Here is a 27,753-nt window from a genome sequence, read left to right on the forward strand (position 1 = left end):
TTTTGTTGTTTTGTTCAGAGGGTGGAAGGCACCACTGAGCTTACAAAGCTGCCCGGCCAAACCAGAGCAGCAATCTGAGAGGCAGTGGGAGTAAGCATTGATTTTGGACCAGGGAGCTGAGATCAGCTTTTGTTCTTTCCTTTCTAGGTCATTTACTAGTGTCACCTAATCCATTGCCCCTTTAGACCAAGTCAGAGAGGAAACGGAGGAGGGGGAGTAGAGGACAAGGAAGGCTGGAATATATAGATGTAATTTCATGAGGGTAGAGGGACCGTGTGACTTTCTCACAGGTTAGCAGTTGGGCCAGAAGCTTGGTATGTAGATGCTGAATGAACTATATTCAACTACAGATTTTGTGTTTGGAAAAGGGAAAGATAGTGCTCATGTCATAAAATACCAAACTTTGGGGGGATATGCAAATGACAAGGTAGGTAGTATCATAGGGGAAGTGGTGAAAGCAAAGGAGGGACAGACTGACATCTGAGATGTGCTGAAAAGGTTCGAGTTGGAAAGGGCTGTGAAAATATAATTTCTTCTATTCTGATTGTCCTACTTGTACATCTTGTCTTATTCTCACCGGCTGAAATATGATGACAGATATTTTCAATATTTGTATCTCCAAGGATTGCTGAGTCCCATACTTAGACCACCAGTTGAGTTATCAAATTGACTTTAAATTGAACTAAGCAATTTCTAAGATTAGTTGTGTGTTGCAAACTACCCAGTTGGGGGCAGACAAAACAAACAGATGATTTCTGAATGCTACCAAAGGAATCCTGCATTTCTTTGTGTGTTTTTATTTTAATAAGGCAATGGAGCTTTTCAACTCATAATCAGATTCAGACAGCTTGCTTACAACCTCCACAAACTGAAAGCTACAATAGCGTTCCTTTCCAATTATCAGAGGATGGCCCTGGAGCATGGGTATGAGGGGTGCTGGAGGCACATATATTTTTTGGACAGTGTGAAATGCTGTGCAGAACATACAGAGAAATTTACAAAGGTACTACCACTCTGCCCAAACAAGCCCTCCTAATAACATCAGATTGCAGGGGGCAGTGCATTTAGCAAGAGAGCATCTTAACCTTCAATTCTCCACTCTCCCTAAGAGGGTTTACAATGCCTATTTGAGAGAGTTAAATGAAATCAGATACTCTCCTGTTGTTTTGTTTTCTTATTCTGGCAGAGAATTCAGAAAGAAGGGCTCCATCTCAGTTTTGCTTCAGTTTGCAAAAAAGATGAGAAGCATTATGGGGTGGGTTCATGTTTCCAACACCCAAGGAGTCCTACCTGACTGCAACTTACTCAAGTCTACAGGTTTTGCCATTTTTCTCACTACCTTTTCTTTTCTTTGGGGGTTAGCAACAAATTCAAAAATGAGTCTAAACAAAGTGCCAAATCTGGGTGCTCAGCCAGGAACTCATTTACCAATTTTTTTCTTTTCCCTGGAGGAATCAACACCCATAGAGCTCTTCCCAACAAGGCAAAAGGGAATAGATCTTACAGAGCCCAAGATGGAAGGCAGCAGGATCTTAATAAACCTCCTATTTACTTATAAGTGTGTTTAGGTTGACAGGGTAAACTCAAAATGTGACTGGAATAGTGTGCTATTTTGAAAAAGCTTTACATGTGATTCTGTTACACATTAATATACCACATCTCCCATGAAGCCTCCACTCTACCTGGGCAGAGCTCTCTCCTCCCCTGTTGGCTGCCTCCATAGACTCTGCACATTCTTTTGCACTTATAAAACTGGTTTGAAGTTATGTGTACTTAAGTCTATTTCCACATTAGACTGACTTGGGAGAGCAGAGACTGTGTTTTGACTTTCAGTGCCCAGTATACATTCTGGCACATAATAGGTGTTTCCCAAATTTCTGCTGAACTGAACAACAGCAGCAACAACAAAAAATATATATATACACATACATGCACACACACACACACACACATATACACACTGCTACATATTTAATTTATATTACGCTGTAAATAAAAATAAATATAACAGAAACAAACATTACAATTTCTGTTTCATTTTATGTATTATTTATAAATAATACATAATATTATATAAATTCCTAATTTCAGTGCAATATGCAAGAGATTTCCGCTAGTTAAAGATCAACAAGTAATGTTAATTTCTCAGGTGGTTTGGGCAGAGTGAAAGCAATGGAGAACAACGGACACAGGACAGACAGAAGCTAAAAAGGGCCTTGAGAAATGCCTTAATTTTGTCTTCCCAGAAAGACAAAAATTTCCCAAAGAACCCCTTTGCTATGTGGAAATGGTTCTCAGAGTACTCTGGTGCCAGGACCCCTGAGATGGTTTTAAGTACGTCCAAGGACTTTGTCAGTGGTCCAGTGATTAGGACTCCACACTTCCACTGCAGGGAGCTCAGGTTTGATCCCTGGTCAGGGAACTAAGATCCTGCATGCCTTGTGGCACCGCCAAAATAAAAAATGTGTCCACAAAATCTTTGACACTCTTCTATTCAAGAGGTGGAGGTCAATTTCCCTCCCCTTGAATGTGGACTAGAACTGGTTACTTGTTGTTAACAAATCAAATACGTCAGAAATGACAGTATATCACTTCTGAGATTAGGTTGTAAGAAACATTGCGGCTTTCTCCTTGCTCTATTCCATGGCTCGCTTATTCTGGGGAAGTCAGCAGCCATGTTGTAAGGACACTCAAAAGGTCCGTGTGGTAAAAAACGGAGGCCTCCTTCCAATCAACTAATTTGTTCCACGTGTAAATGAGTCCCCTTGGAGGTGGACCCTCCTGCTTCCCATCACCTGTCAGTGGACTGCAGCTCCAGGTAACACCTTGACCGAAATTTCTTTGAGACTAAGGAGCACCCAACTAAGCTGCTCTCAAAGTCCTGACGGAAACTGGGAGATAATAAGTGTTTGTTGTTTTAATTAACTATGTTTTGTTGTCACTTTTTATATAGCCCTAGATAACCAATGCAACCCAAAAGTTTCTTAAGAATTACTGAGGACCCCGAAGAGCTTTTGTTTACATGATATATATTTAGTGACATTTACTGTTTTAGAAATTAAAACTCAGGAAAAAAATTTTAATTTATTATTAATTTTAAACCAACAACAATGAGTCTTGATATGTTAGTATAAATAACATTTTAACGAAAAAAGTGTGAAAAGCAGTAAAGCTTTTGTGTTTTTGCAAAATATCTTCGCTGCCTGGCTGAACAGGAGACAGCTAAATTTCGGCACTGGCTTCTGTATTTAATGTGTTGTCATATATTATTTTGGTTGAAGTGTATGAATAAAAACCAGCTTCACACAGATATGTAGTTAGTAAAAGGAAGATCTTACACACCTCTGAGTTTCTGGGACTCCCTGAGTTCTCAAATCACACTTCAAAACTGCTGCTCTAGGGAAACTAGAAATGTATTAGGTTGGAAGTCAACAAAGAAAATGGACTTCCTGAAATGCTTTGGAGGACTGTCTCTCAAGTGGCCTTACTGCCCTCTCTCACTCTAAACTGTATCATATATGCTTAAGAGTTGCCATTTCAAAATCTCCTGTAGTAAATGGGTATGAAAGAAAATAATTTAGTCCAAATCTGAGACTGTTACTTATTTCATCTCTTAATTTTCCATCTCTAGGCCAACCTCTCCCAATCCTTTCAAAGTCATCACAAGGCTAAACTCATGTCTAGCTATTCCTAAGCCAGTGGCAGGGTTGGCTACTGGTGCAGTCTTTTTGGGGAAATCAATTCTTCAAGATTTGCACTGAACTTCCCAATCCAGTTTTTACCCTTTATAGGTAAGCATGAAACTAGAATAGGGAAGCAGGGTATCTGGTTGGGGGAGGGAGGAATGAAGAGAATAAGAAGCTTTAATTTGGTCCCTCAACTGCTGTCTTAAGGAACTGAAACCAAATCCTTCATTTTATCATTCTTAAAAGAGTGTGCAGAGTGCACACCATAGGTGTGTACACATCAGAGTGTCTTGCCAGTTTCTCTTGGGTGAACTCACCCCAGACTCAATGTCAGTAATTGGAAAAGACACAAACCAAGCCATGGAATTGTGAGACCAGATCATAAATAAAAAAGGTTTTGTTTAATCAATAAAGATCTTGAGAAATCTATTCCACTCTGTGTTGCTGTACTGGATATTTACATATGGTAAATTTACATTTAAATATGGCTTGGATATAATACAATATCTTTTTTTCTTTTAACATTAACAGAGGATAGAATTTAATTAATTGAATACTCTACTCAGAAGAACTAAATAACATGTATTTAAGAAGCTTCACTCAAGTGGTTTTTGACCTTAAAACACAATTGCTAATTGTATGCTGAAATAGAGAAGGAAAAAAAAAAAAAAACCCTCTCACCTTCTTCGGCTGGATAAGGTTTCTTCACGTTCTACACGAGCAACTTTTAATACCTTCTTGTCAATAAATAGATCTTCAGGATAATAAGCAGATCTATATTGACGTTGTTGAGAATGGGCACATAACTTGCCAATCTGAAAAAAGAAATGCAATATAATTATATGATACTTTCACAGATATGATAGTAGAAACAAATTCTGAAAAGCACTTCAATTTCTTCCCCAATTTCTTTTTAAAGAGCAGAACGAAGCTATTACTGGAGTCAAAAAAGGTGATACGCTTTTAAGGCAAAGAACCATCTGTGGAAAGGAAGGCTGAAGACTGGCGGGGGCACTTTGAGCACAGTCTATTCACAGATTTCCTAAGATGAAAATGCCTTATTTCTATAGTGAAGTACACGTTAGAAAGGACCCTCTACACAGGACTTATGCTACTGATACCTTTCAATGGCACTTGATGTTTATCCCTAGGAAGTTCACAAATGGAAACTGCCAAGTTTAGGAAGGTTTGGTGTAGGAAGTGAAGAGGTGTGTGGGAGATGTACAGAGTAGTCTGTTAATAGAGGAGCAACCTCCTGCACACAAAGTGATCTGATTCTTCTGAGCATTTTGCTAGCTCTTTTTAAAATTATATAAATTTCAGGTGTACAGCATTAGAATTTAAAGCTTAGCTCTATTACACTCAGCAATGATAAAAATGGCATCCGCTTTCTTATCTCAAATCTAAATGATTTATTTGGTGAAAATATTTGCAGATTTGTTATTTGTTCACTTTCAGTCAAAAGCCTGAATAAACTTCTATATAAGTAAGTATGAATATTAACATATGTTTCCCTCTGTGCCAGATGCTATGCTTCGTTTCCTTGTGTGTTATTTTAATAAGGCAACTCACTGTGTGTTAAGTCGCTTCAGTTGTGTCCAGATCTTTGCAACCCTAGGGACTGGAGCCCATGAGGCTCCTCTGTCCAGGGGATTCTCCAGGCAAGAATACTGGAGTGGGGTATCGTTTCCTTCTCCAGGGGATCTTCCTGACCCAGGGATTGAACCTACATCTCTTTACATCTCTTGCATTGGCAGGTAGGTTCTTTACCACTAGCACCACCACTTTAATAAGGCAAAGGGCTTTTCAATTCATAATCAGATTCAGACTTCCCATTTTATAGCTGAGGAAATTGAGGCTCAGAGAGGTATGTGACTTGCCTGAGACAAACAGGCAGTGGATTACCTGTCTGACTTGGAACCCACATGTCTGACTTCAAAGCTGATGCAACATCGCCTTCCAAGAAGACGATGCTTGGTTTCCAGTTGCTTACATTCTATGTTTTGGGGGATAAGAAAGAATTCCCAGTTCTCAAAAACATAGACAAGGTTTAAATATAGATCGTATACTTTAGGAAAAATACTAGAGATACCTCATGAAGACAAAGGTTATATCTTTGTCAACTTTTATACCTCCATAGAATTCACACTGGATTGTACACACTGTTAGGCATTTAGTAAAGACATAATTGAAGTGAAATGAAGGAAAATCCTAGTATCTGATCTGGCATACCATTCCACCTAGAGGCCATGGGCTCTGAGTGCTAATCCCAGCTTTTGGATTTCTGAAGATGGTCCTGATCATATTCACTAAGTTATCAATCTCTTAATAAAGGGACAAATAGCATGTAGCTGGTATAGTTTTGGAAAGTTATCCATATATAAATGAATTTTTGAAGTATAAAAATTTTAGAATCAGTAGTAATATCAGCTCCATTTATGAAAGACAGTGCCTATATATAGTATGATATTCAGACTACCTCTTCTCAATAGTTTATCTTAATGAGAATAAAACAAAAGTTGCAGACGTTTTAAAACATTCCATTTGGCTTTGGAATGTATGATACTGAATTTTTCAGATGTGTTTATGTAATGCCATTTGACTTGGGCTAATTAACTTCAAATGAAGAGTCTGTATTCTCTGAATTCGCCCCATTTAGTGGCAGTCTGGTAGGGTACTTTAGGTAGGGGCTGCCTGGGTGCATTGGGGAGTTAAGTTCTAATAACTTACATAATGCAGCTACAAATAACTGAGGGCAGACTGCGCATCATAAAATTATGTCCTTAGACACATAGGCATTTCTTTGTTAAACTGCAGATGAATGTTCACGGAACAAAATCTTGATTTTCCTTCCATAAATATCTATTTTTGACTCTGTGAATACATATCAATGTTAGAGTTTATTTCACAGAGATCCAAGTATTCTAATCAGCACATTCAGGAGCACAGGACACACTTTCTTCATCGACACCTGTTTCAAATCCAGCACCAAAGTAAAAATCTTTCACACATCTTGCACGGTAACTTGCCTACTTGCAACCCACAGCTGCGAAATCTCCCTTGCCATTGAAAGTCTGCCCTTTGTATCAGTGAATACTAATTGGACCCCAGCAAGACTTTAAAGTTTTGAGTCCCTCCAAATCTACTGGAAAGGGGGCCAGCTGAAGCAAAAGTAGGAAGGTTAAGAACAAATGAGAATGTAGCAAGCCTGCAGTCTGACCTTTCTTCCCAAGCCACCCAATGTGGCATTATCAAGCCGACTTCCCAAGGCTCTGTGTGGGGTAAGGGGCAAACAATGGTATCCTGCCAACACCCCTACTGCCCCATCTGAAATCTGCCACATCTTATCAGACAGGCTGTATTTTCTTCCACAAATCTACCATGAAGCAAATTCTTCTCATATACAAAGCATTTGTCAAATGTAGACCCCCCTTTGGGCCCTTCTCTCCACATCTTTCTCCTCCACACTGTGTGAGCTGTAGGTGAATATTATGAGCTTATTTTGAGAAGTAGACATAAAAAGAAAACATAATTTACAAAGAATGTGGTATTCACATTAAAGAGGTTCTTTCAGCTTCCTACTTGGGAAACCTCAGGCTATGCTGAGAGACCTGGCTCTTACTCTATAGCTGCACTTGCTAAAGAAGTCAGCCTCACAAGTGTCATTTGAGAAATCAGTATCCTGCCCAGGAGTTTTAGACTCTTATATAAAAAGTGCAGTCCAATTTCTTTTCACTGACTAATGTACCTAGTCAAGGATATCACTACCTTTAAATCTACTTAGCTGGAGTGAATTTATTGGATACGAAGGTGTCTCTATCAGTAGACCAGGAATAAAAAACCTTTTGTTCTCCATGAACTGTGATTCCTAATGGTGCCTTTATGTATGTGCCAGAACCTGTGGCAGGGAAAGCAATAGTGCTCTGAAGTGTTATAAGATCCAAAGTGTTAGAAGAAGCCAGGGCCTCTCAGTGTATCCAGGACAGTAGGTCATTGTTGTTTCTAGGAAATCTCGGGTGACGAAAAACTCAGACGTGATCTTTCCCTCTAACCAGAGTCAGAAGCACTGGCTTTGCATATACATGAAGAAAATACAATGCTGGGCCCAGCAAGGTATTTGTAAGAGCCCAGTAGACTGGACATCAGGAAGTGTGGCCTACAACCCCACTTCTACCTGTCACTGAGAGAAGGACTTCCTTTTGACCTCCCATAGTTTCAAACCACCTGTACCTCTAGTCTCGAAAGAGGAAGATGTGGTATTTGAAGTGCCATATTTTATTCTGGGCTCCTTTGAAAAGGTGGGGGTTCCTTTCCCAGTAGAGTACTTCACCAAAGATTTTGAAACTATGCCAAGCATTTGGGTTTGATGCAATTCACACATACACCCCATAATCGACATGTCAAGAAATGCAGATACTGAACTGATTAAATTCACTCTCAGGCTCCCACTTATTGTTGGTTCTAGGAACTCTCAGGTGACAAAAAAACTCAGACATGATCCTTCCCTCCAGATGGCTGAACAGAGAAAGAGAGTTTATGTTGTAAGCTTCTCAACAACACCAATGCCTTGCATTTGTAACATAATATCTCTCTCCAGCCTGGTGCTTCACAGAAAACCTCTTCAGTTCAGTTCAGTTTAGTTCAGTCACTCAGTCGTGTCCGACTCTGCGACGCCATGAACCGAACCGCAGCACGCCAGGCCTCCCTGTCCATCACCAACTCCCAGAGTTCACTCAGACTCACGTCCATCTAGTCAGTGATGCCATCCAGCCATCTCATCCTCTGTCGCCCCCTTCTCCTCCTGCCCCCAATCCCTCCCAGCATCAGAGTCTTTTCCAATGAGTCAACTCTTCACATGAGGTGGCCAAACTACTGGAGTTTCAGCTTTAGCATCATTCCTTCCAAAGAAATTCCAGGGCTGATCTCCTTCACAATGGACTGGTTGGATCTTGCAGTCCAAGGGACTCTCAAGAGTCTTCTCCAACACCACACTTCAAAAGCATCAATTCTTCGGCGCTCAGCTTTCTTCATAGTCCAACTCTCACATCCAGACATCACCACTGGAAAAACCATAGGCTTGACTCGATGGACCTTTGTTGGCAAATAAATGTCTCTGCTTTTGAATATGCTATCTAGGTTGGTCATAACTTTTCCTCCAAGGAGTAAGCGTCTTTTAATTTCATGGCTGCAATCACCATCTGCAGTGATTTTGGAGACCAGAAAAATAAAGTCTGACACTGTTTCCACTGTTTTCCCATCTATTTCCCATGAAGTGATGGGACCAGATGTCATGATCTTCATTTTCTGAATGTTGGGCTTTAAGCCAACTTTTTCACTCTCCACTTTCACTTTCATCAAGAGGCTTTTTAGTTCCTCTTCACTTTCTGCCATAAGGGTGGTGTCATCTGCATATCTGAGGTTATTGATATTTCTTCCAGCAATCTTGATTCCAGCTTGTGCTTCTTCCAGCCCAGCGTTTCTCATGAGGTACTCTGCATAGAAGTTAAATAAGCAGGGTGACAATATACAGCCTTGACGTACTCCTTTTCCTATTTGGAACCAGTCTGTTGTTCCATGTCCAGTTCTAACTGTTGCTTCCTGATCTGCATACAGATTTCTCAAGAGGCAGGTCAAGTGGTCTGGTATTCCCATCTCTTTAAGAATTGGCCACAGTTTATTGTGATCCACATAGTCAAAGGCTTTGGCATAGTCAATAAAGCAGAAATAGATGTTTTTCTGGAACTCTCTTGCTTTTTCCATGATCCAGCAGATGTTGGCAATTTGCTCCCTGGTTCCTCTGCCTTTTCTAAAACCAGCTTGAACATCAGGAAGTTCATGGTTGACGTATTGCTGGAGCCTGGCTTGGAGAATTTTGAGCATTACTTTCCTAGCTTGTGAGATGAGTGGAATTGTGCGGTAGTTTGAGCATTCTGTGGCCTTGCCTTTCTTTGGGATTGGAATGAAAACTGACCGTTTCCAGTCCTGTGGCCACTGCTGAGGTTTCCAAATTTGCTGGCATATTGAGTGCATCACTTTCACAGCATCATCTTTCAGGATTTGAAATAGCTCAACTGGAATGCCATCACCTCTACTAGCTTTGTTTGTAGTGATGCTTTCTAAGGCCCACTTGACTTCACATTCCAGGATGTCTGGCTCTAGGTGAGTGATCACACCATCGTGATTATCTGGGTCATGAAGATCTTTTTTGTACAGTTCTTCTGTGTATTCTTGCCACCTCTTCTTTATATCTTCTGCTTCTGTTAGGTCCAGACCATTTCTGTCCTTTATCGAGCCCATCTTTGCATGAAATATTCCCTTGGTATCTTTAATTTTCTTAAAGAGATCTCTAGTCTTTCCCATTCTGTTGTTTTCCTCTATTTCTTTTCACTGATCACTGAGGAAGGTTTTCTTAATCTCTTCTTGCTATTCTCTGGAACTCTGCATTCAGATGCTTATACCTTCCCTTCTATCCTTTGCTTTTTGCTTCTCTTCTAGTCACAGCTTTTTGTAAGGCCTCTCCAGACAGCCATTTTGCTTTTTTGCATTTCTTTTCCATGGGGATGGTCTTGATCCCAGTCTCTTGTACAATGTCACGAACCTCATTCCATAGTTTATCAGGCACTCTATTAGATCTAGTCCCTTAAATCTATTTCTCACTTCCACTGTATAATCATAAGGGATTTGATTTTGGTCATACCTGAATGGTCTAGTGGTTTTCCCTACTTTCTTCAATTTGAGTCTGAGTCTGGTAATAAGGAATTCATGATCTGAGCCACAGTCAGCTCCTGGTCTTGTTTTTGTTGACTGTATAGAGCTTCTCCATCTTTGGCTGCAGAGAATATAATCAATCTGATTTTCGTGTTGACTATCTGGTGATATCCATGTGTAGAGTCTTCTCTTGTATTGTTGGAAGAGGGTGTTTGCTATGACCAGTGCATTTTCTTGGCAAAACTCTATTAGTCTTTGCCCTGCTTCATTCCATATTCCAAGGCCAAATTTGCCTGTTACCTCTGGTGTTTCTTGACTTCCTACTTTTGCATTCCAGTCCCCTCTAATGAAAAGGACATCTTTTGGGGGTATTAGTTCTAAAAGGTCTTGGAGGTCTTCATAGAACCATTCAACTTCAGTTTCTGGTTGGGGCATAGACTTGGATTACTGTGATATTGAATGGTTTGCCTTGGAGACGAACAGAGATCATTCTGTCGTTTTTGAGATTGCATCCAAGTACTGCATTTCAGACTCTCTTTTTGACCATGAGGACTATTCCATTTCTTCTAAGGGATCCCTGCCCGCAGTAGTAGATATAATGGTCATCTGAGCTAAATTCACCCATTCCAGTCCATTTTAGTTCGCTGATTCCTAGAATGTCAGTGTTCGCTCTTGCCATCTCCTATTTGACCACTTCCAGTTTGCCTTGATTCATGGACCTGACATTCCAGGTTCCTACGCAATATTGCTCTTTACAGTATCAGGCCTTGCTTCTATCACCAGTTACATCCACAACTGGGTATATTTTTGCTTTGGCTCCATCCCTTCATTCTTTCTGGAGTTATTTCTCCACTGATCTCCAGTAGCATATGGGGCACCTACTGACCTGGGAGTTCCCCTTTCAGTATCCTATTATTTTGCCTTTTCATACTGTTCATGGGGTTCTCAAGGCAAGAATACTGTAGTGGTTTGCCATTCCCTTCTCCAGTGGACCACATTCTGTCAGACCTCTCCACCATGACCCCCCCGTCTTGGGTTGCCCCACGGGCATGGCTTAGTTTCACTGAATTAGTAAAGGCTGTGGTCCTAGTGTGATTAGATTGACTAGTTTTCTGTGAATATGGTTTCAGTGTGTCTGCCCTCTGATGCCCTCTTGCAACACCTACCATCTTACTTGGGTTTCTCTTACCTTGGACGTGGGATATCTCCACCCATTGCTTAGTCTATCCAGTGAGTCCTACCACAGTGCTCCAAGGCATATAGTACAGGTATTATTGACCCTATCTTAAGAGATAGGAAACTGAGGCTCACAAAATTTATGAACTAAAACAGAGTCAAATGCCTAGTAAATGGCAGAGCCGGGGACTAGAACCCAGATCTGTCTGACTTTAAAACCTATGTTTTTGTTTTTGCTTTTCCCCCCTATGCCATGGATTTCTATCAAGAGGATTGACTCTGAGGCTTGGTGTGGCCTGGTTCCGTAGTCATGTGGACATCCCACCCATAACTGCAAGAACATAGTGATTATAAAACCTCTATATACTTCAAAGAAGGGCTTGTTCTTAAAGATCAATAGAAAAGTGATACCCAATTTTGACCAAAGTTTCAGAAAATATTGCTCATGGAATGATTTAAACTCTTTGACCAGCCAGACAAGATCCATTTCATAACCATACCAAAGCACTGAATGTCAAGTTCTGTTAGATGTGGGAACGTGGTTTTCAAGTAGGTCTAGCCTGCTGCTTACTGCCTGCAAGATATCCCTGGACCCTGCCTCCTAAAGGCAGATTCTTGGATTGGCTACAAAATCTTCTGTAATTTCTACAATTTAACCCAGGTCTGTTCTGGTATCTGGCATGAGTATATCCTTTACAGTGTCTCCCCAAATGGAAATTCCAGGTTAATCCTATGGCTACAAGAATTCAAGAGGTTTAAGCTTTTAACTATAATGGCCTACATTAATAAGTATCTCTGACTCTCTCCTACTCTTATCTAGCTCAAACTGCTCTCAATTTAAACACCAGATGTATGAATTTACATTCTCTTTCTTAAAGAGCAGTTAAGGAGGAGTGGTGGGGTGGTGGGCGGGTGTGTTTGTGTGTGCTTTAACTTATATGGTCTATAACAGAAGGAAGAGCAGGAGGTAAGGGGGAAGAGGAGGAAGGACAGGAAGAAGCAGAAGTGAAAAGAGAAAAGTTCCCATCACTAAGGCAGTGGTGGGAGCTGAGCCAGGGACGACCCACACTGCCCTCAGCAATTTGACCACTTCTAATTGGGAAGATGGATATCCCACTGACGTGTCCTCAGTGAGCAGTACAATTCCTTTCCTCTCAAGAGCTGTGCCTGAGGCCACCAAGACTTGAGGACCTCTAGGGGACCTTTCAGTTTTATTTAATGACAGAATAACTACTCTGCTAGAATCCAGCTGATGACTGTGGTCCCAAGGAGTGTTTCTCTAAGAAATGTTGCTAAATAATTCATATAAATTTAGTCTTCCATTGTCGATGGATATAGCAGAATCCTGAAGAATTAAAAATAAAATATCTTATATGGTTATACAATTTAATATTGATTCTTATCCTGCAGTCCACTCTGGTGGAATATTATGTGTGGCCTTTGCTTTAAGGGAACCTTGGGGCTGGGGAGAGGGTAGTGTGGAAAGGCTGTAAGTTTCCAGTTAAACTAAAAGAATGAACTTCAGTTCATTTTGTTCAATTGTCTATCATATCATTGTTCAATTTCACTTAATTAAACTTAAAAGTTTTAAAACAAAATATACATTGAAATTATGTGATATACAACATAAACTTTTAAACAGTAGCAACCATGCCCATTTAACAATTCTACAGGTATAATAAAAATGCTAATATATGTTAATGTTTAGTCTGTGCTTAATGTTTTGTCTTGTTAATTTCCCCAGGGCTTTTATTACTGATTTAAATCTGCCACACTACTCAACTGATTGCACTGCTTCCACGAACTGCATGGAAGTAGCTCAAATGAATACTGATTAACAGAAATGAACAAACATTTGGCTGGGCCAACCATTCTTATTATATGCTTGTAATCATTACATACATTTTCTTACAGTGAGATGGGCATGGCAGGCAGTTTCCACTCATTTTTTCCTACAGAATATATGCATATGAGTCTTAAATTGATTTATAACCTTGTACTACAGGAAGCACATAATTATTAATTAACTATTGATTGATCAGGATAGAGAGCACAGAGGATAATGAACAGACCTGGGGACAATGTGAACATTTTATGCTCCCACAGATTTGCTGTGACTCATCATTAATTGCTTGACCATTAAAATAAAAGTCCACTAATAATCATTTGTAATGTATTCTGAATCAAGCTATTTAAAAAAAATCAGGTGCCATTGTTTGAACATTTCATTCAAGTCAGCTCTTTAAATAAGCTGGAATTTAAAAAAAACGCAACTAATGTCCTATAGATCACTCTGCTGTTTAGTTGAACTATAGCACTTACAGTGAAAAGAGCATGCAACTTGGAGTCAGGAGACCCGGGTTCCAGTCCCAGTGCATCCTCCTACCATTTCAATAACTCTAGAAGAGTCCTTTAATAACCTTCAAACTCAGCTTCCTTGTCTGCAAACTGAAGATAATAATGCCTGCTGTACCTGGCAGTAGTGTGAAGATAAAATAATGGATGAAAGTAAAATGTCTCCCACATCCAGAGAGAAAACTGACTCATTCATTCTATAAGGCAGAACTGCTTACCTTTGGCAACCCTCTTTGTGAATTAGAATCCTGGCCCAGCTGGTCAGGTACGTAACTACCTATAAGTAATATTTGGAGGAGTTCTTTAAAAGGGGGGACTTTGGGGAACTAGTGAAACTGTTTGGTGAGACTGGATCCCCACTCTGAAAGGGAGCCATACTGAGTTTGCCCACATTGTTCATGCATCACCGTTTGATCTGTTTTGCTGTGGGACACCTGGAATATCCCATTCTGTTCTTCAGGGTTCCAATTACTGATGGGTGGTACATGATCTTCGCCAGTTACTCTGTGTCTCTAACCTGTTTACTTGTGTCCATGGGAATGAATGCTATGAGGAGGCGAGACAGGTTTTAAAAATTCATTTTGTGGAAGAGACTTTTATTTTTACTAATTTATAACTGCTATAAGTGGATTTTGAGAAGAAATAGAACCCTGCATGTGTGCCTAAAGGTTTTTATGTAATACCAATCCCTTCCCAGCACCGGGAGCCTAGGACTTTATTGTTTAATCACATATGGCCAATATTGTGGGGGCTAAAAGAGAACTCCACGCAGTCAATAAACTCAATACTGAATTCAAACACCACTCTTCCAAATGTACTCATCTGCTTGTGTTCCCTGTCCCAGCGAATAGGAATCATCACCTCTACTCACAGTTGCTCAAGCCAGAAGAAATGAAAGCATTTCTGGTGAATTCTCCCTCTCTTTCACTTCTCTATGTCCAGCTACTAAGTCTTATTTTTTTTTCTCTCATATAACTTTTAAACTTCTGGGCTTTTCTCCATACTCAGGTTTTAGGATACCATAAACTGCCTCAAGAAACTCCAATACTTTGGCCACCTGATCCGAGGAACTGACTCATTGGGTAAGACCCTGATGCTGGGAAAGATTGAAGGGGAAGGACAAGGGGATGACAGAGGATGAGATGGTTGGATGGCACCACCGACTCAATGGACATGAGTTTGAGTAAGCTCTGGGAGTAAGCCTGGTGTGATGCAGTCCATGGGGTCGCGAAGAATTGGACACAACTGAGAGACTGAACTGAACTGAAACTGCCTCTTAGAGCAGTGCTTCTCAAACTTGGATATGTATACAAACCACCTGGGAATCCTACACAGTTAGATTCGAACACACACAGTATATCTGGGTTGAGGTCTGGGATGAGCAGCAAGGTCCTTGGGCTGCTGCTGCTGCTAAGTCGCTACAGTCGTGTCCAACTGTGTGTGACCCCATAGACGGCAGCCCACCAGGCTTCCCCATCCCTGGGATTCTCCAGGCAAGAACACTGGAGTGGGGTGTCATTTCCTTCTCCAATGCATGAAAGTGAAATGTGAAAGTGAAGTCGCTCAGTAGTGTCCAACTCTTTGCGACCCCATGGACTGCAGCCCACCAGGCTCCTCCATCCATGGGATTTTCCAGGCAAGAGTACTGGAGGGGGGTGCCATTGCCTTCTCTGAAGGTCCTTGGGCAGTGGTTATGAAAGTGTGGCTCCAAAACAAGCAGCATCAGTATCACCTGGGGACTCGTTACCAATGCAAGTTTTAAGGCCTGACCTTAAACCTATTGAATCAAAAACCCTGGCCATCCTCCAGGGGATTTTGATACACTTCAAGTTGGAAAACCACCAGTACATATATGAGCCCAGCATCCTCTTAATTGGCCTCCAAACCTCCAGTTTTGACCTCTTCCAATTCAGAGGAACCTGACATGCTACAGTCCATGGGGTTGCAAAGCATCAGACACAACTGAGCGACTGAACAACAAATTCATTCCCTTAACAGCAGTTCTCTGAGACCATCTCAGGAAGTCCTAGAGGTCAAATCTATTATGATAATAGTACTAAGATAACTTGGTCTAGTCCCTCACAAATATACTGAATAATTTTCCAGAGATGTCATGTTGTATAAAGACATCATTGCTCTGGAATATGTGTGTCTAGATAGCAGGTTTAGGACACAAATATATTTTATTTCAGAGATTAATTTATTCTCAGTCCTTAGTGCTCTCATTGGCTATCTACTTAGGTTATGCCTACTATAATTTTTGTAACTTCATTATCATTTAATTTTAAAATCTGGAAGCTTTGTGTTTATGTAAAAACACAGGAAGTAACTACAGTTTGTAGTCTTATTTGCACTAATAAACATTTTTTGAAAAAGTATTGATTGACTATAAACAAAAATACAAAACCTCATTCCTTTGACCTTGTATACATTAATAATTCATCTTACTATGTATGATTCAACATTTCAGAATAGGATTGTAGTGTGAGCTAAATTGTAGTCATCTTGAAAATCATTCAGTTTAAAGAAAAACGAGTAAAAAAAGGAGCTAAATATTTAAAAGATGTTATGAGCTCTTTAAAAGTCAAAATTATTTGTTAGTTTTTCAAAATAGAAATGGAAAAATAACTGAAGCATAGTTTAGGGTAAGCCATTATATTACAGTCGCTGGAGAGGTACACATGGGGTGAAGAAACGAATAAACACTGTAGGATTGATATTTGCTTAATGTCTAGAGGATAAAGACTCAGTAGGAAAAAAAATTACACCACTTTCCAATGAAAGAAGGTAACTCACCAAATTAAAGATTTAGCTGCAAACATAAAGATGGAGTTATACATCCTCAACAGAATTGAGTTTTTGCCTTTCAAATGGACAAATCTACAGTCATGAGCTGGACTTGCTAGTTTGCTTATATCCATCCAGTATAACTAATCATCAAAGATCTATGAGAATTTGGGGGGAAAACATGAGCAGTGTGGAAATACTGTATTGAATAATGTTGAAATTCATGATTTGTCTTCAAAAAATTATGAAGGCATTGACATTGATGATGCAAAAGATATAGTAGGTAAAACTGCTGGCAGCTTAGCATGAGTCAGGTTAGAGGCACCAAACTCTTAATAGTAGTCACTGTACTTCCCACTGCTAAGCACTTCCAGTATTTAACAAAGCCAGTTTCACTTAAGAATGTACTTGAAGAAACAGTAAAAATTTTAGTAAATGTTCACCCTTGGAAAGGAGCAAAATAAGTCAGTTACTGTAAAGAAAACAATTGACAGTTTGTAACCAATGATAAAATTGCATTATCAGGGTTCCCAGTTCCACATGTAAGGAATTTGGAAGTTGCCATCCAAAAAACAAGAAAGAAGCTAAACAGACTAAAAATTCAACTCTTTCCAGATCTATAAGAGAGGAGGGGAGAGATGGTAAACTACTACTACCAAGATGAGAGAAACAGATAGCAAATAGAGGGAGTAAGGGCTGACAAAGCACAGACTTAGGAGCAGAAACTGCCTTGGGAACCCAGGGCTGGAGTAGGAAAACAAACTGTAACTGGCAAACTGCTGGTGGCTCAACAAAGACAACTTTGAAAATTAAACTCTCCAGAGATACCTAGTCATAAAGCCACCCCAACAATGTGAATTTTACCTTCAGAAGTTTGACCAGATTTCCCATAGTAAATATCTGAGAAAAAAATTCCTCATGCTTCCAGCATGGAGAAGGGGAAATGAAGCATTTTGAAATACACCAGAGCCCTCTGTTCTTTTCAACAAGGCTTGCCCTCAGCAGAAACCAATTAACTAAAGCCTAATGCTGCCGGGGTCCAGCCCCGGTGGATCCAGGGTAATTCGAAGGGGAGACGGAATTGGCGTCCTAGGAAAAAACTTATTTAATTACAGATATATAGAGAGATTAGAAACGGATAGTGTAGTAGGAAATATTAGTGGAGAAAAAGAGGCTGAATAACTTGGTTTACGTGGGATACCAATAAAACTCCAAGACAAGGAATTTGCACCATCTACGTTGGGCCACCGGCTCCCGTTTGAATATCAGAGGGTGCCCCGCCTTGGGCTCCCTCTCTCATGGATCTCAGAAGCCAGGGCAAGTAAGCATGGTGAGTACCCACACTCCAGATGGGAATTCAACCAGAAGGGGAAAATAAGAACGACATGGGGGAATCAGTCTTTCCAGAAACTGATCCAATTTCTTTATTTTTTAGGTTTGCTTATATACCCTTTGTTACACATTGAGACAAATGGAAATTTTAAAGTCACGTGGGGGTCAGCAGTCCTGACCTTTATCAAAATCAGGTGCTTCACATAAATGTATTAAAAAAAAAGGTCTTAGGGGTTTTACATCATCTTCTGGCCATGAGGCCTGCTGACATTTTATGACCCTTTCTTTCTGATAATGGTCAGTTAATTAGAGAACTTATTTTTTCCAAGGGTGTTTTTTCTTAAACCAGGCTCCACCCTCTGAAGGTAGCAGATAAAGTTGCATTCCTATAGGGTGAGGGTGTAGTGGGTTACAACTAAGAAAGGAATTTATTTAACCTAAGGTTAACATGATTAATCTTAAAGGTTAATACTTATTTCTCCTATATGCTAGTTATATTCATTATAAGGGCAGGGAATATGGAGATTTAGCAGCAAATATTGGCTCAACAAATGAAAACCCTTCACCAATGTTCCTCTTAAGATCTATTTAGTCTTAAGATAGTGATAAAGTTACATTTGTACATAGTAAGGACACAGTGATTTATAACAAAGTACAGTGATCTATAACAAAAGAGAAAATTCATTAACTCAAAAAGTCTAGTATTGCTAACATCAAAAACTACTATATTTCCTTTTCTATATTCCAAATACATTAATATATTCCCAGGTGCCTAAGGATATGGAGGCCTGGCGGCAATCATTGACTCAACAATGAGAAAAGCCCTATGCTAATTAAGATTTTCAAAATACTCCAAACTCTCCGTGCTGTTTATGGTTGAGAGGTAGTAAACAATCATGTGCATAGTGGCAGGAGTGTGGATAATCCTGTCACACAAGCTAGTCTGCCAGCAGAGAGGTTTGACCTGAGACACCCTTGTCACGCCCAGGAATTTTTATTGACTGGAGCTGCAAGTTTACTCCTTCTCCGAGAGAGGTGGTGGGGGGTCAGACCCCCGTAAAGTCAGAGGTATAGGTGAGAGCATAAAACAGTAAAGTAGGACTCTGGTTTTAGGGGTAGATGCTCGGGAACAGGGCGTTTCCTGAGGTTCGATCCTGCCTTTGCGTATGCCGGAGCTCCTTCCGCATGACCTTTGCCATGGGCGGAGTTCCTCACGCTGGCTCCCGGCATAATGCTATAGAGTATTTTCAGAACCTAACTCACCTGGGCAAGAGAAATACCCAACTCCAGCCTACTCTAGCCATCCTGTCGCCCCTAATAGTGGAGGTGGAATTTTAAAAACTGAGACACAGTTGGGAGGCTTATGCTCCAGAAGCTTAGGCTCATTAAAAGACCAAGATCTAAATATAAGACTGTAGACTGCCTCCTCTTCCCTACACCTTACTATCATTACAGGCCTATTTATAGCAGTTCCTTTTAACCGATAGATCATGTCCAGCTATCAAGAAGAAAATTACAAGGCATACTAAAAGGCAAAAAGCACAAATTAAAGAGACAGCAAGACGCATGAATTATCAGACTGGGAATTTAAAACAACTATGACCTATTAATAATGGATACAGTAAACAGTACCCAAGAACAGATTGGCAATGTAAGCACAGAGATGGAAATTCTAAGAAAGCTAAAAATAAACACTAAACAGAAAACTACTAACAGAAATGAAGTATGCCTTTGATGGGCTTATTAACATATTGGACATATTAGAGAAAAAACTCTCTAACTGGAGGATATGTCAACAGAATGATCTAAAACAGAAAAGCAAAAAGAAAAGAGACAGAAATAATAGAATATCTAAGAACTGTGGGACAACTACAAAAGGTGTAACATATACATAATGGGACTATCAGAAGGAGAAGAAAGAACAGAAGAAATATTTAAAATAGTAATGACTGAGAATTTCTCTAAATTAATGTTAGACACCAAATCATAAATACAGAAAGCTTGGAGAACATCTAGCAGGATAAATGCGCCCGCCCCCCCCGCAAAAAAAAAACCCACACATAGGCATACAATTTTCAAAATACAGAAAATCAAAGATGAAGAAAAATTTCTGAAAGAAATCTGGGATAGGGGAAATATCCTACCTATAGAGAAACAAAGATAATTATTATAGCTGACGTTTCTTTTGGAACCCATGCAAGCAAGAAGAGAGTGGAGTCAAAATAAAGTGGGGAGAGAAAAAAAAATCACCAATCTAGAAAGCTGAGAGTAATCTGAAAACTTACCATTCAAAAGTGAAGGAGAAATTAAAACTTTCTCTGACAAACAAAAATTAAGAGAGTTTGTTGCTGGTAGACCTGCCTTGCAAGAAATGTTACAAGAAGTTCTTTAGAGAGATGGAAAATAATATAGCTCAGAAACATGGATCTATATGAAGAAAGAAGAGCACTGAAAAAGGAATAAGTGAAGATGAAATAAAAACAAAACCTCTTTTCTTCCTCTTAAACTAACAGATAACATTTTGTTCAAGGTATATACATGGTTATATATAAATGAAATGAATGACAGCAATAATACAAGAAATGGGAGGAAGGAATTGGGATTATTTCATTATTATAAGGTATTCACACTACCTGCAAAGTGGTGTAGTGTTATTTGAATGTGAACTTGGATTAGTTGTAAATGTATATTGCAAACTCCAGGGCAAACAATAAAAAAAAGTTTGAAAGAACTAAAATTGATAGACTAAGAAAGGAGAAAATAATGGAGTCACATAAAAAGCTCAGTTAAAACTACAAAAAGCAGGAGAAGAGTGGAAGACAAAACCAAGAACAATGTACAAGGGCAGCAAATAGAAAGCACGGTGACCAAGATAGTAAACATTAATATATACGTAAGTATTAATGTTGAATGTCAGTGGTCTACATGAATTCACTAAAAGACAGAAATTTTCAGGGTAGATCAAAAATGTGACCTAACTGTATGTTGTCTACAAGAAACCCACTTTAAATATAAAAACCCATAGAGATTAAAAGTAAATGGGTGGAGAAAAATGTACCATGCTAACGCTAATCAAAAGATAGCAGGCATAGCTATATTGATTTCAGATAGAGCAGACTTCAAAGTAAAATTTATCAGGGATAAAAAAGGGCATTACACAGTGATAGAGAGGCCATTTCTCCAACAATTCTTAACATGTATGTGCATAACATTAGACCATTAAGCCACATGAGGCAAAAACTGATAGAACTGCCAGGGAAAATAGATGAATCCACTATCATAGTTAGAGGCTTCAACACACCTCTCTCAGAAATAAACAAATCCCAGCAGGCAGAAAATCAGTAAGGACATAGTGGAACTTAACAACACTATCAATCAACTGGATATAATTGACATCTATAGACTATGTCATCTACCAACAGCAGAATATACATTTTTCTCAAATACACATGGGACATTCACCAAGATGGACCACATTCTAGGCTATAAACACATCTTAAAATGTTTAAAAGCAAAGGAAACATATAATATCTGCTCTTTGACCACAAAAGAATGAAATTGGAAATCAATAACAGAAACAATTAGAATATTCCAAAATACTGGAAGATAAGATAACATGTTTCTAAGTAACACTTGGGTCAAAGAAGACTAAAAGAAGATGAAAGACAACAAAATTTATGGGGTGCAGTGAAAGTAGTTCTCAGAGTGAAATGTATAGCATTAAATATGTAATTAAAAAAATCAGAAAGTTTTAAAATCATAAGTTTCTACCTTAAGAAACTAGAACAGGACAAGCAAATTAAATGTCAAGCAAGCAGAAGAAAAGAAATAATATGACTTAGAGCAGAAATTAATAAAACTGGAAACAGGAAATCAATAGAGAAGAGCAATAAAACCAAAAGCTGGTTCCTTGTAAAAATTGATTTAATTGATAATCCTCTGGTCAGGCTAAGAAAAAAGTAGAGGACATAGATTACTAATAATAGAAATGAAAATAAAAGGAAATAAGGGAATACTATGAACAGCTCTATGCCCACAAATTTGATAACCTATATGAAATGGACCAATTCTTTTAAAGACATGATCTGCCAAAACTTACAGAAGAATAAGATGATCGGACTAGAACTACACCTAATAAAGAAATTCAATCAATGATGAATATCTTTCCAAAGCAGAAAGAACTAGGCCCAGAAGGGTTCACTGGTGAATTCTACCAAACATTTAAAGAAGAAATTATGCCAATTCTCTACAATGTCTTTCACAGGATACAAGGAAAGGGAATACCTCTTCACTCACTATAGGAAATCATTGATACCAAAATAGCTAATGAACATGAACATGCGTGTGTGTTCAGTCGTGTCCAACTCTTTGCAACCCCATGGACTGTAGCCTGCCAGGCTCGTCTGTCCATGGGATTTTTTTTTTTCAGACAAGAATACTGGAGTGGGTAGCCATTTCCTTCTCCAGGGGATCGTCCCAAGCCAGGGATCAAACTGGAATGTCCTGGGTCTTCAGTATTGCAGGCAGATTCTTTACCTGCTGAGCCAGAGGGGAAACCCCCCAAATAAAGACATTATATGAAAAGATCTTTCATATTATATGTCATAAAAGAAAAACAAATTAAAATGAGATACCACTACACACCTATTAGAAGGACTGTAGAATTATTCTGGCTATTAGAATGCCCTAAATCTGTAAAACTACCACCACCAAATGCTGATGAGGATGTGGAGAAGCAGGTATTCTCATACGTTGCTGGTGGGAACGCAAAATGGTACAGCCATTTGGGAAGACAGTTTGGTGGTTTCTTACAAAACTAACCACACTCTTACCACATGACCCACCAATTGCACTCCTTCCTAGTTTCCTAAAGGAGTTGAAAACTTATGTCTACACAAAAACCCACACAAGGATGTTTATAGAAGCTTTATTCCATAATTGCTGAAACTCAGAAGCAATCAAGATGTCCCTTAGTAGGTGAAATGAGTAAAAAGTTGTGATACAGCCAGACAATGAGATTTAATTCAGCACTAAAAAGAAATTAGCTATAAAGCCATGAAAAACATGGAGGAAACTTACATGCATATTAGTAAGTGAAAAAAGCCCATATGAAAAAGGCTACTTACTACATGATTCTAATTAGATGATATCCTGGTAAAGGTAAAATTATGGAGACAGTGAAAAGATCAGTGGTTGTCAGGGTCGGGGGTAGGAGCAGACATGAATAGGCAGAGGATAGAGGATTTTTAGATGAGTAAAAGTACTCTGTATTATATTACATTGATAGATACATGTCATTAGACTTTTGTTCAAAGCCATAAAACATAATATCTAGTGAACCCCAACATAAACTATGGACTTTGGTTGATAATGATGTGCCAGTATAGGTTCATCCTTGTAAAATTTTTTTAAAAAGAAAAAAAATCTAAGGACTAGTCTGGTAAAGGATGTTGATAATGGGGAGAGTTATGTATCTGTGAGGTCAGGGGCTATATAAGAAATCTCCGTACCTTCCTCTCCATTTTGTTGTAAACCTAAAACTGCTCTAAAATATAAAACCTTTCTTTTTTGCCACATTGTGCAGTATGCAGGATCTTAGTTTCCCGACCAGGGATCAAACAAGTGCCTCCTGCAATGGAAGTGTGGAGACTTAACCACTGGACTGTCAGGGAAATCCCAATAAAGTCTTTCAATAAAAGAAAGCTTTCACTATCAAGTAAAAATCAGGATTTGGTAAAACTTAATTCTTCCACTATGAGCCTTACAGCTTTTGATGAGGCTGTGGTGATATTAACGCATATGGTATTTTGATATTGTATAGTGAAGTGTGTTAACCTTTGGCAGATCTGCATAACTCAGTGAACCCCATTTTTCAAATGATACAGAATCACATAATGGCTAAAGATACACTAAAACGGCAAAAAAGATTTTATTTGTAACAGAAAATAAAAAGTTAATTGATATGTTTCAGGTTCCATATTGCAGCTAACCTTTAAGAAACTCACTTGTCAAATTTTTATGTAATATCAGAGAAATATAGCCTTAGTTATCTTAAAAGCATATTAAAACACTGCTCTTTTTCCAACTGTTTATCTGTGTGAGATCAAATTTTCATCAGTTTAACCACTCTGAGTGCAGAAGCAGATATGATAATCCTACTATTAAGGATTATTAAGTCTACTATTAAGTCAAAAGAAAGAGATTTACAAAATGTAAAACAATGCCACTCATCCCATTAAAGGATTTTGTTTTGGAAAACATATCTATTTTCTTAGAAAAATATATGTGAGCATGATGACTTTACTATTTTTTTAAAAAATCATTTGTATTTATTTGGCTTGTACCAGCTCTTAGTTGCGGCATGGGAGATCTTTAGTTATAGCATGTGGGATCCAGTTACCTGAGCAGGGATCGAACCCGGGTCCCCTGAATTGGGAGCACAGAATCTTAGCCCCTGGACTACCATGGAAGTCCCTGCTGCTGCTGCTGCTGCTGCTACTGCTGCTGCTGCTAAGTCACTTCAGTTGTGTCCAACTCTGTGCGACCCCATAGATGGCAGCCCACCAGGCTCTGCCGTCCCTGGGATTCTCTAGGCAAGAAACTGGAGTGGGTTGCCATTTCCTTCTCCAATGCATGAAAGTGAAAAGGGAAAGTGAGGTTGCTCAGTCGTGTCCGACTCTTCGCGACCCCATGGACTGCAGCCTACCAGGCTCCTCCATCCATGGGATTTTCCAGACAAGAGTATTGGAGTGGGTTGCCACTGCCTTCTCCCTATTATTTTTTAAATAAAATAGTAAATAAGTATTTTAAAATCCTGTTTTAATTTCTAACACAATAAATAACAATAGATATAATTCACATAAGCAAGTATCTTTGGAAGCTTCTATACTTTTTAAGAGTGAAAAAGAGTTCTGACACCAAAGGTTTCCTGCATACTAACACCCAGAATAATCAGAAAACAATAATTTATAAGTAAATTACAAAGTATTTATAGTAAATAAAGCATTATTTATCTAATGTGTTTGGAGAGCTTCCCAGGTAGCTCAGTGGTAAGCAGTTCACCTTCAATGAAGAATAGACAGGCTCAATCCCTGGGTGGGAAAGATACCCTGGAGAAGGGCATGGCAACCTACTCCAGTATTCTTGCCTGGGAAGTCCCATGGACAGAGGAGTCTGGCGGGCTACAGTCCATAGGGTTGCAAAGAGTTGGACATGACTTAGCAACAAAACAACAACAAAATGTGTTCTAAGTGCTGGTGTCACAGCAAAGATAATATCATCAGTTCAGTTCAGTTCAGTTTAGTCACGTCACTCAGTCGTGTCCGACTCTTTGCGACTCCATGAACTGCAGCATGCCAGGCCTCCCTGTCCATCACCAACTCCCGGAGTTCACTCAAACTCAGGTCCATCGAGTTGGTGATGCCATCCAGCCATCTCATCCTCTGTCGCCCCCTTTTCCTCCTGCCCGCAATCCCTCCCAGCATCAGAGTCTTTTCCAATGAGTCAACTCTTCGCATGAGGTGGCCAAAGTATTGGAGTTTCAGCTTTAGCATCATTCCTTCCAAAGAAATCCCAGGGCTGATCTCCTTTAGAATGGACTGGTTGGATCTCCTTGCAGTCCAAGGGACTCTCAAGAGTCTTCTCCAACACCACAGTTCAAAAGCATCAATTCTTCGGTGCTCAGCTTTCTTCACAGTCCAACTCTTGCACCCATACATGACCACTGGAAAAACCATAGCCTTGACTAGACGGACCTTTGTTGGCAAAGTAATGTCTCTGCTTTTGAATATTCTATCTAGGTTGGTCATAACTTTTCTTCCAAGGAGTAAGCGACTTTTAATTTCATGGCTGCAGTCACCATCTGCAGTGATTTTGGAGCCCCCCAAAATAAAGTCTGACACTGTTTCCACTGTTTCCCCATCTATTTCCCATCAGCTTAAAAGCCCTCAGTGGCTTCCCATAGCCTTTAGGATAAAATATATATCTTACTTTCACTTACAATAATATCCTTGATGATCTTGTTCCTGCAAAACTCCGAGCTTTGTGTCTCCCTCCTCCCATCACATTCTATGCTGAGTTCTTTCATAGCATCACAAGCTTTTTACACATGCCCTACATTCTGCTGGAAACCATCCCCTTGTTCTTTGGGTTCCAATTTACATTTGACTTCCTTCCAGAAACTTTTCCTGTCCCCCAAAGTCTGGATGTGATCTAATTCTATAATCTCCTACAGTCCTCTATACTTCCCTGACCATGGTACTTATGACATCGCATTGTAATATTACTTCTTTCAGCCTGTCTGTCCACAAAGGTGTAAGCTTCACGGGGACACAGACAAAAGCAGTCTTGTTCATCACTGAATTACCAGTGCTCAGCAAAACTCTCTACATATTAGGTGATTAATAAATATTTGTTGAATGAATAATAAATTAAGCAATAAAATGTTATATAACATATGTATTAAAATACCAATCATGGGCATCAGCAAAAATTTCTGCATACGGATCTAGGACAAATCTCTCCTTAAAAAAAGCTGTGAAAAAACTGGAAAAAAAATGTCAGAATCAACATTTTCATAGCTCGAGAAATTAACAAAAGGACTGCAAAGATCCAAGGAGTATTTATTCAAGAAAATGACTGAACTTCTGAAAGAGTAGTGAGCATTCTATGAATCCAGTAATAGCGTGATATCAAAATTGCACAAAGATATCACAAAAAAAGAAAACTACAGAAAGATATCACTTATGAAGATAGACTAAAAAATCCTCAACAAAATTCTAACAAGCTGCATCTAGTAACACATCCCTGAATTTGGAACCCTACCTCATAAAGACTTATACTTAAGTGCTAAAAATATACAACTTTTAGAAGAAAATATAGGCATAAAGTTTTGTGACACTGGATTTATTTGGCAATGATTTCTTAGATATGACACTAAAACCACAAGTGACAAAAGAAAAAAATAGATAAACTGGACTTCATATAAATTAAGTACTTTCATGCCTCAAAGGACACTATTAAGAATGTGAAAAGAAAACCGACAGAGTGAGAGACAATATTTTCAAATCATATATCTGATAAGCATCTAGTATTCTGAACACTAAAGAACTCTTATGACTCAACAATAAAATAATAATAATATTAAATACATGGATATAATCTGATTGGCCCTTTTATAGTCTGTCACTTACCTGATACTAATTATGCATCTGCATTTCTCATAGCTTGTTGCTATTCATGTGTCTGTTCCTATTTACTGGGCTTCCCTGGTGGCTCAGTGGGTAAGGAATCTGCCTGCAATGCAGGAGACCCAGGTTCGATCCCTGGGTCAGGAAGATCTCCTGCAGAAGGGAACGGCAATCCACTCCAGTATTCTTGCCTGGAGAATCCCATGGACAGATGAGCCTGGAGGGCTACAGCTCATGGGGGTGGCAAAGAGTTGGATACCACTGAGCGACTAACACTTTCACTTCCTATTCACTATGCACAATTAAAACTTGAGTCTGACATACGATGTATAGTATGTAATGGGAATGCATAGTATGTAAAACTGGGGCTGACTATCATGCAACATTACCTACCACTCTATCACAGAACTCCAAATCACATACAGCAATGTCCATGCTATCCCAGGAACAGGCTACCACCACATAGCACAATATGTCAGGAGAGCCGAATTTTGGATTTTCTTTAACTCACTCCGATTATC

General features: G+C 39.2%; 1 protein-coding gene across 1 annotated transcript in view; it reads right to left on the minus strand.

Annotated features, from left to right (window-relative positions):
• Positions 1–27,753, minus strand: part of GPC3 (glypican 3) — a 451,757-nt gene that overhangs the window by 153,249 nt on the left and 270,755 nt on the right. Inside the window, exon 4 of the mRNA XM_040266185.1 lies at positions 4,368–4,501. Within this exon, the coding sequence (XP_040122119.1) occupies positions 4,368–4,501 (134 nt within the window). The remainder of the gene's footprint in view (positions 1–4,367; positions 4,502–27,753) is intronic.

The sequence above is a fragment of the Oryx dammah genome, unplaced genomic scaffold (genome assembly GCF_014754425.2).
Source record: "Oryx dammah isolate SB20612 unplaced genomic scaffold, SCBI_Odam_1.1 HiC_scaffold_23, whole genome shotgun sequence".
Classification (NCBI taxonomy): domain Eukaryota; kingdom Metazoa; phylum Chordata; class Mammalia; order Artiodactyla; family Bovidae; genus Oryx; species Oryx dammah.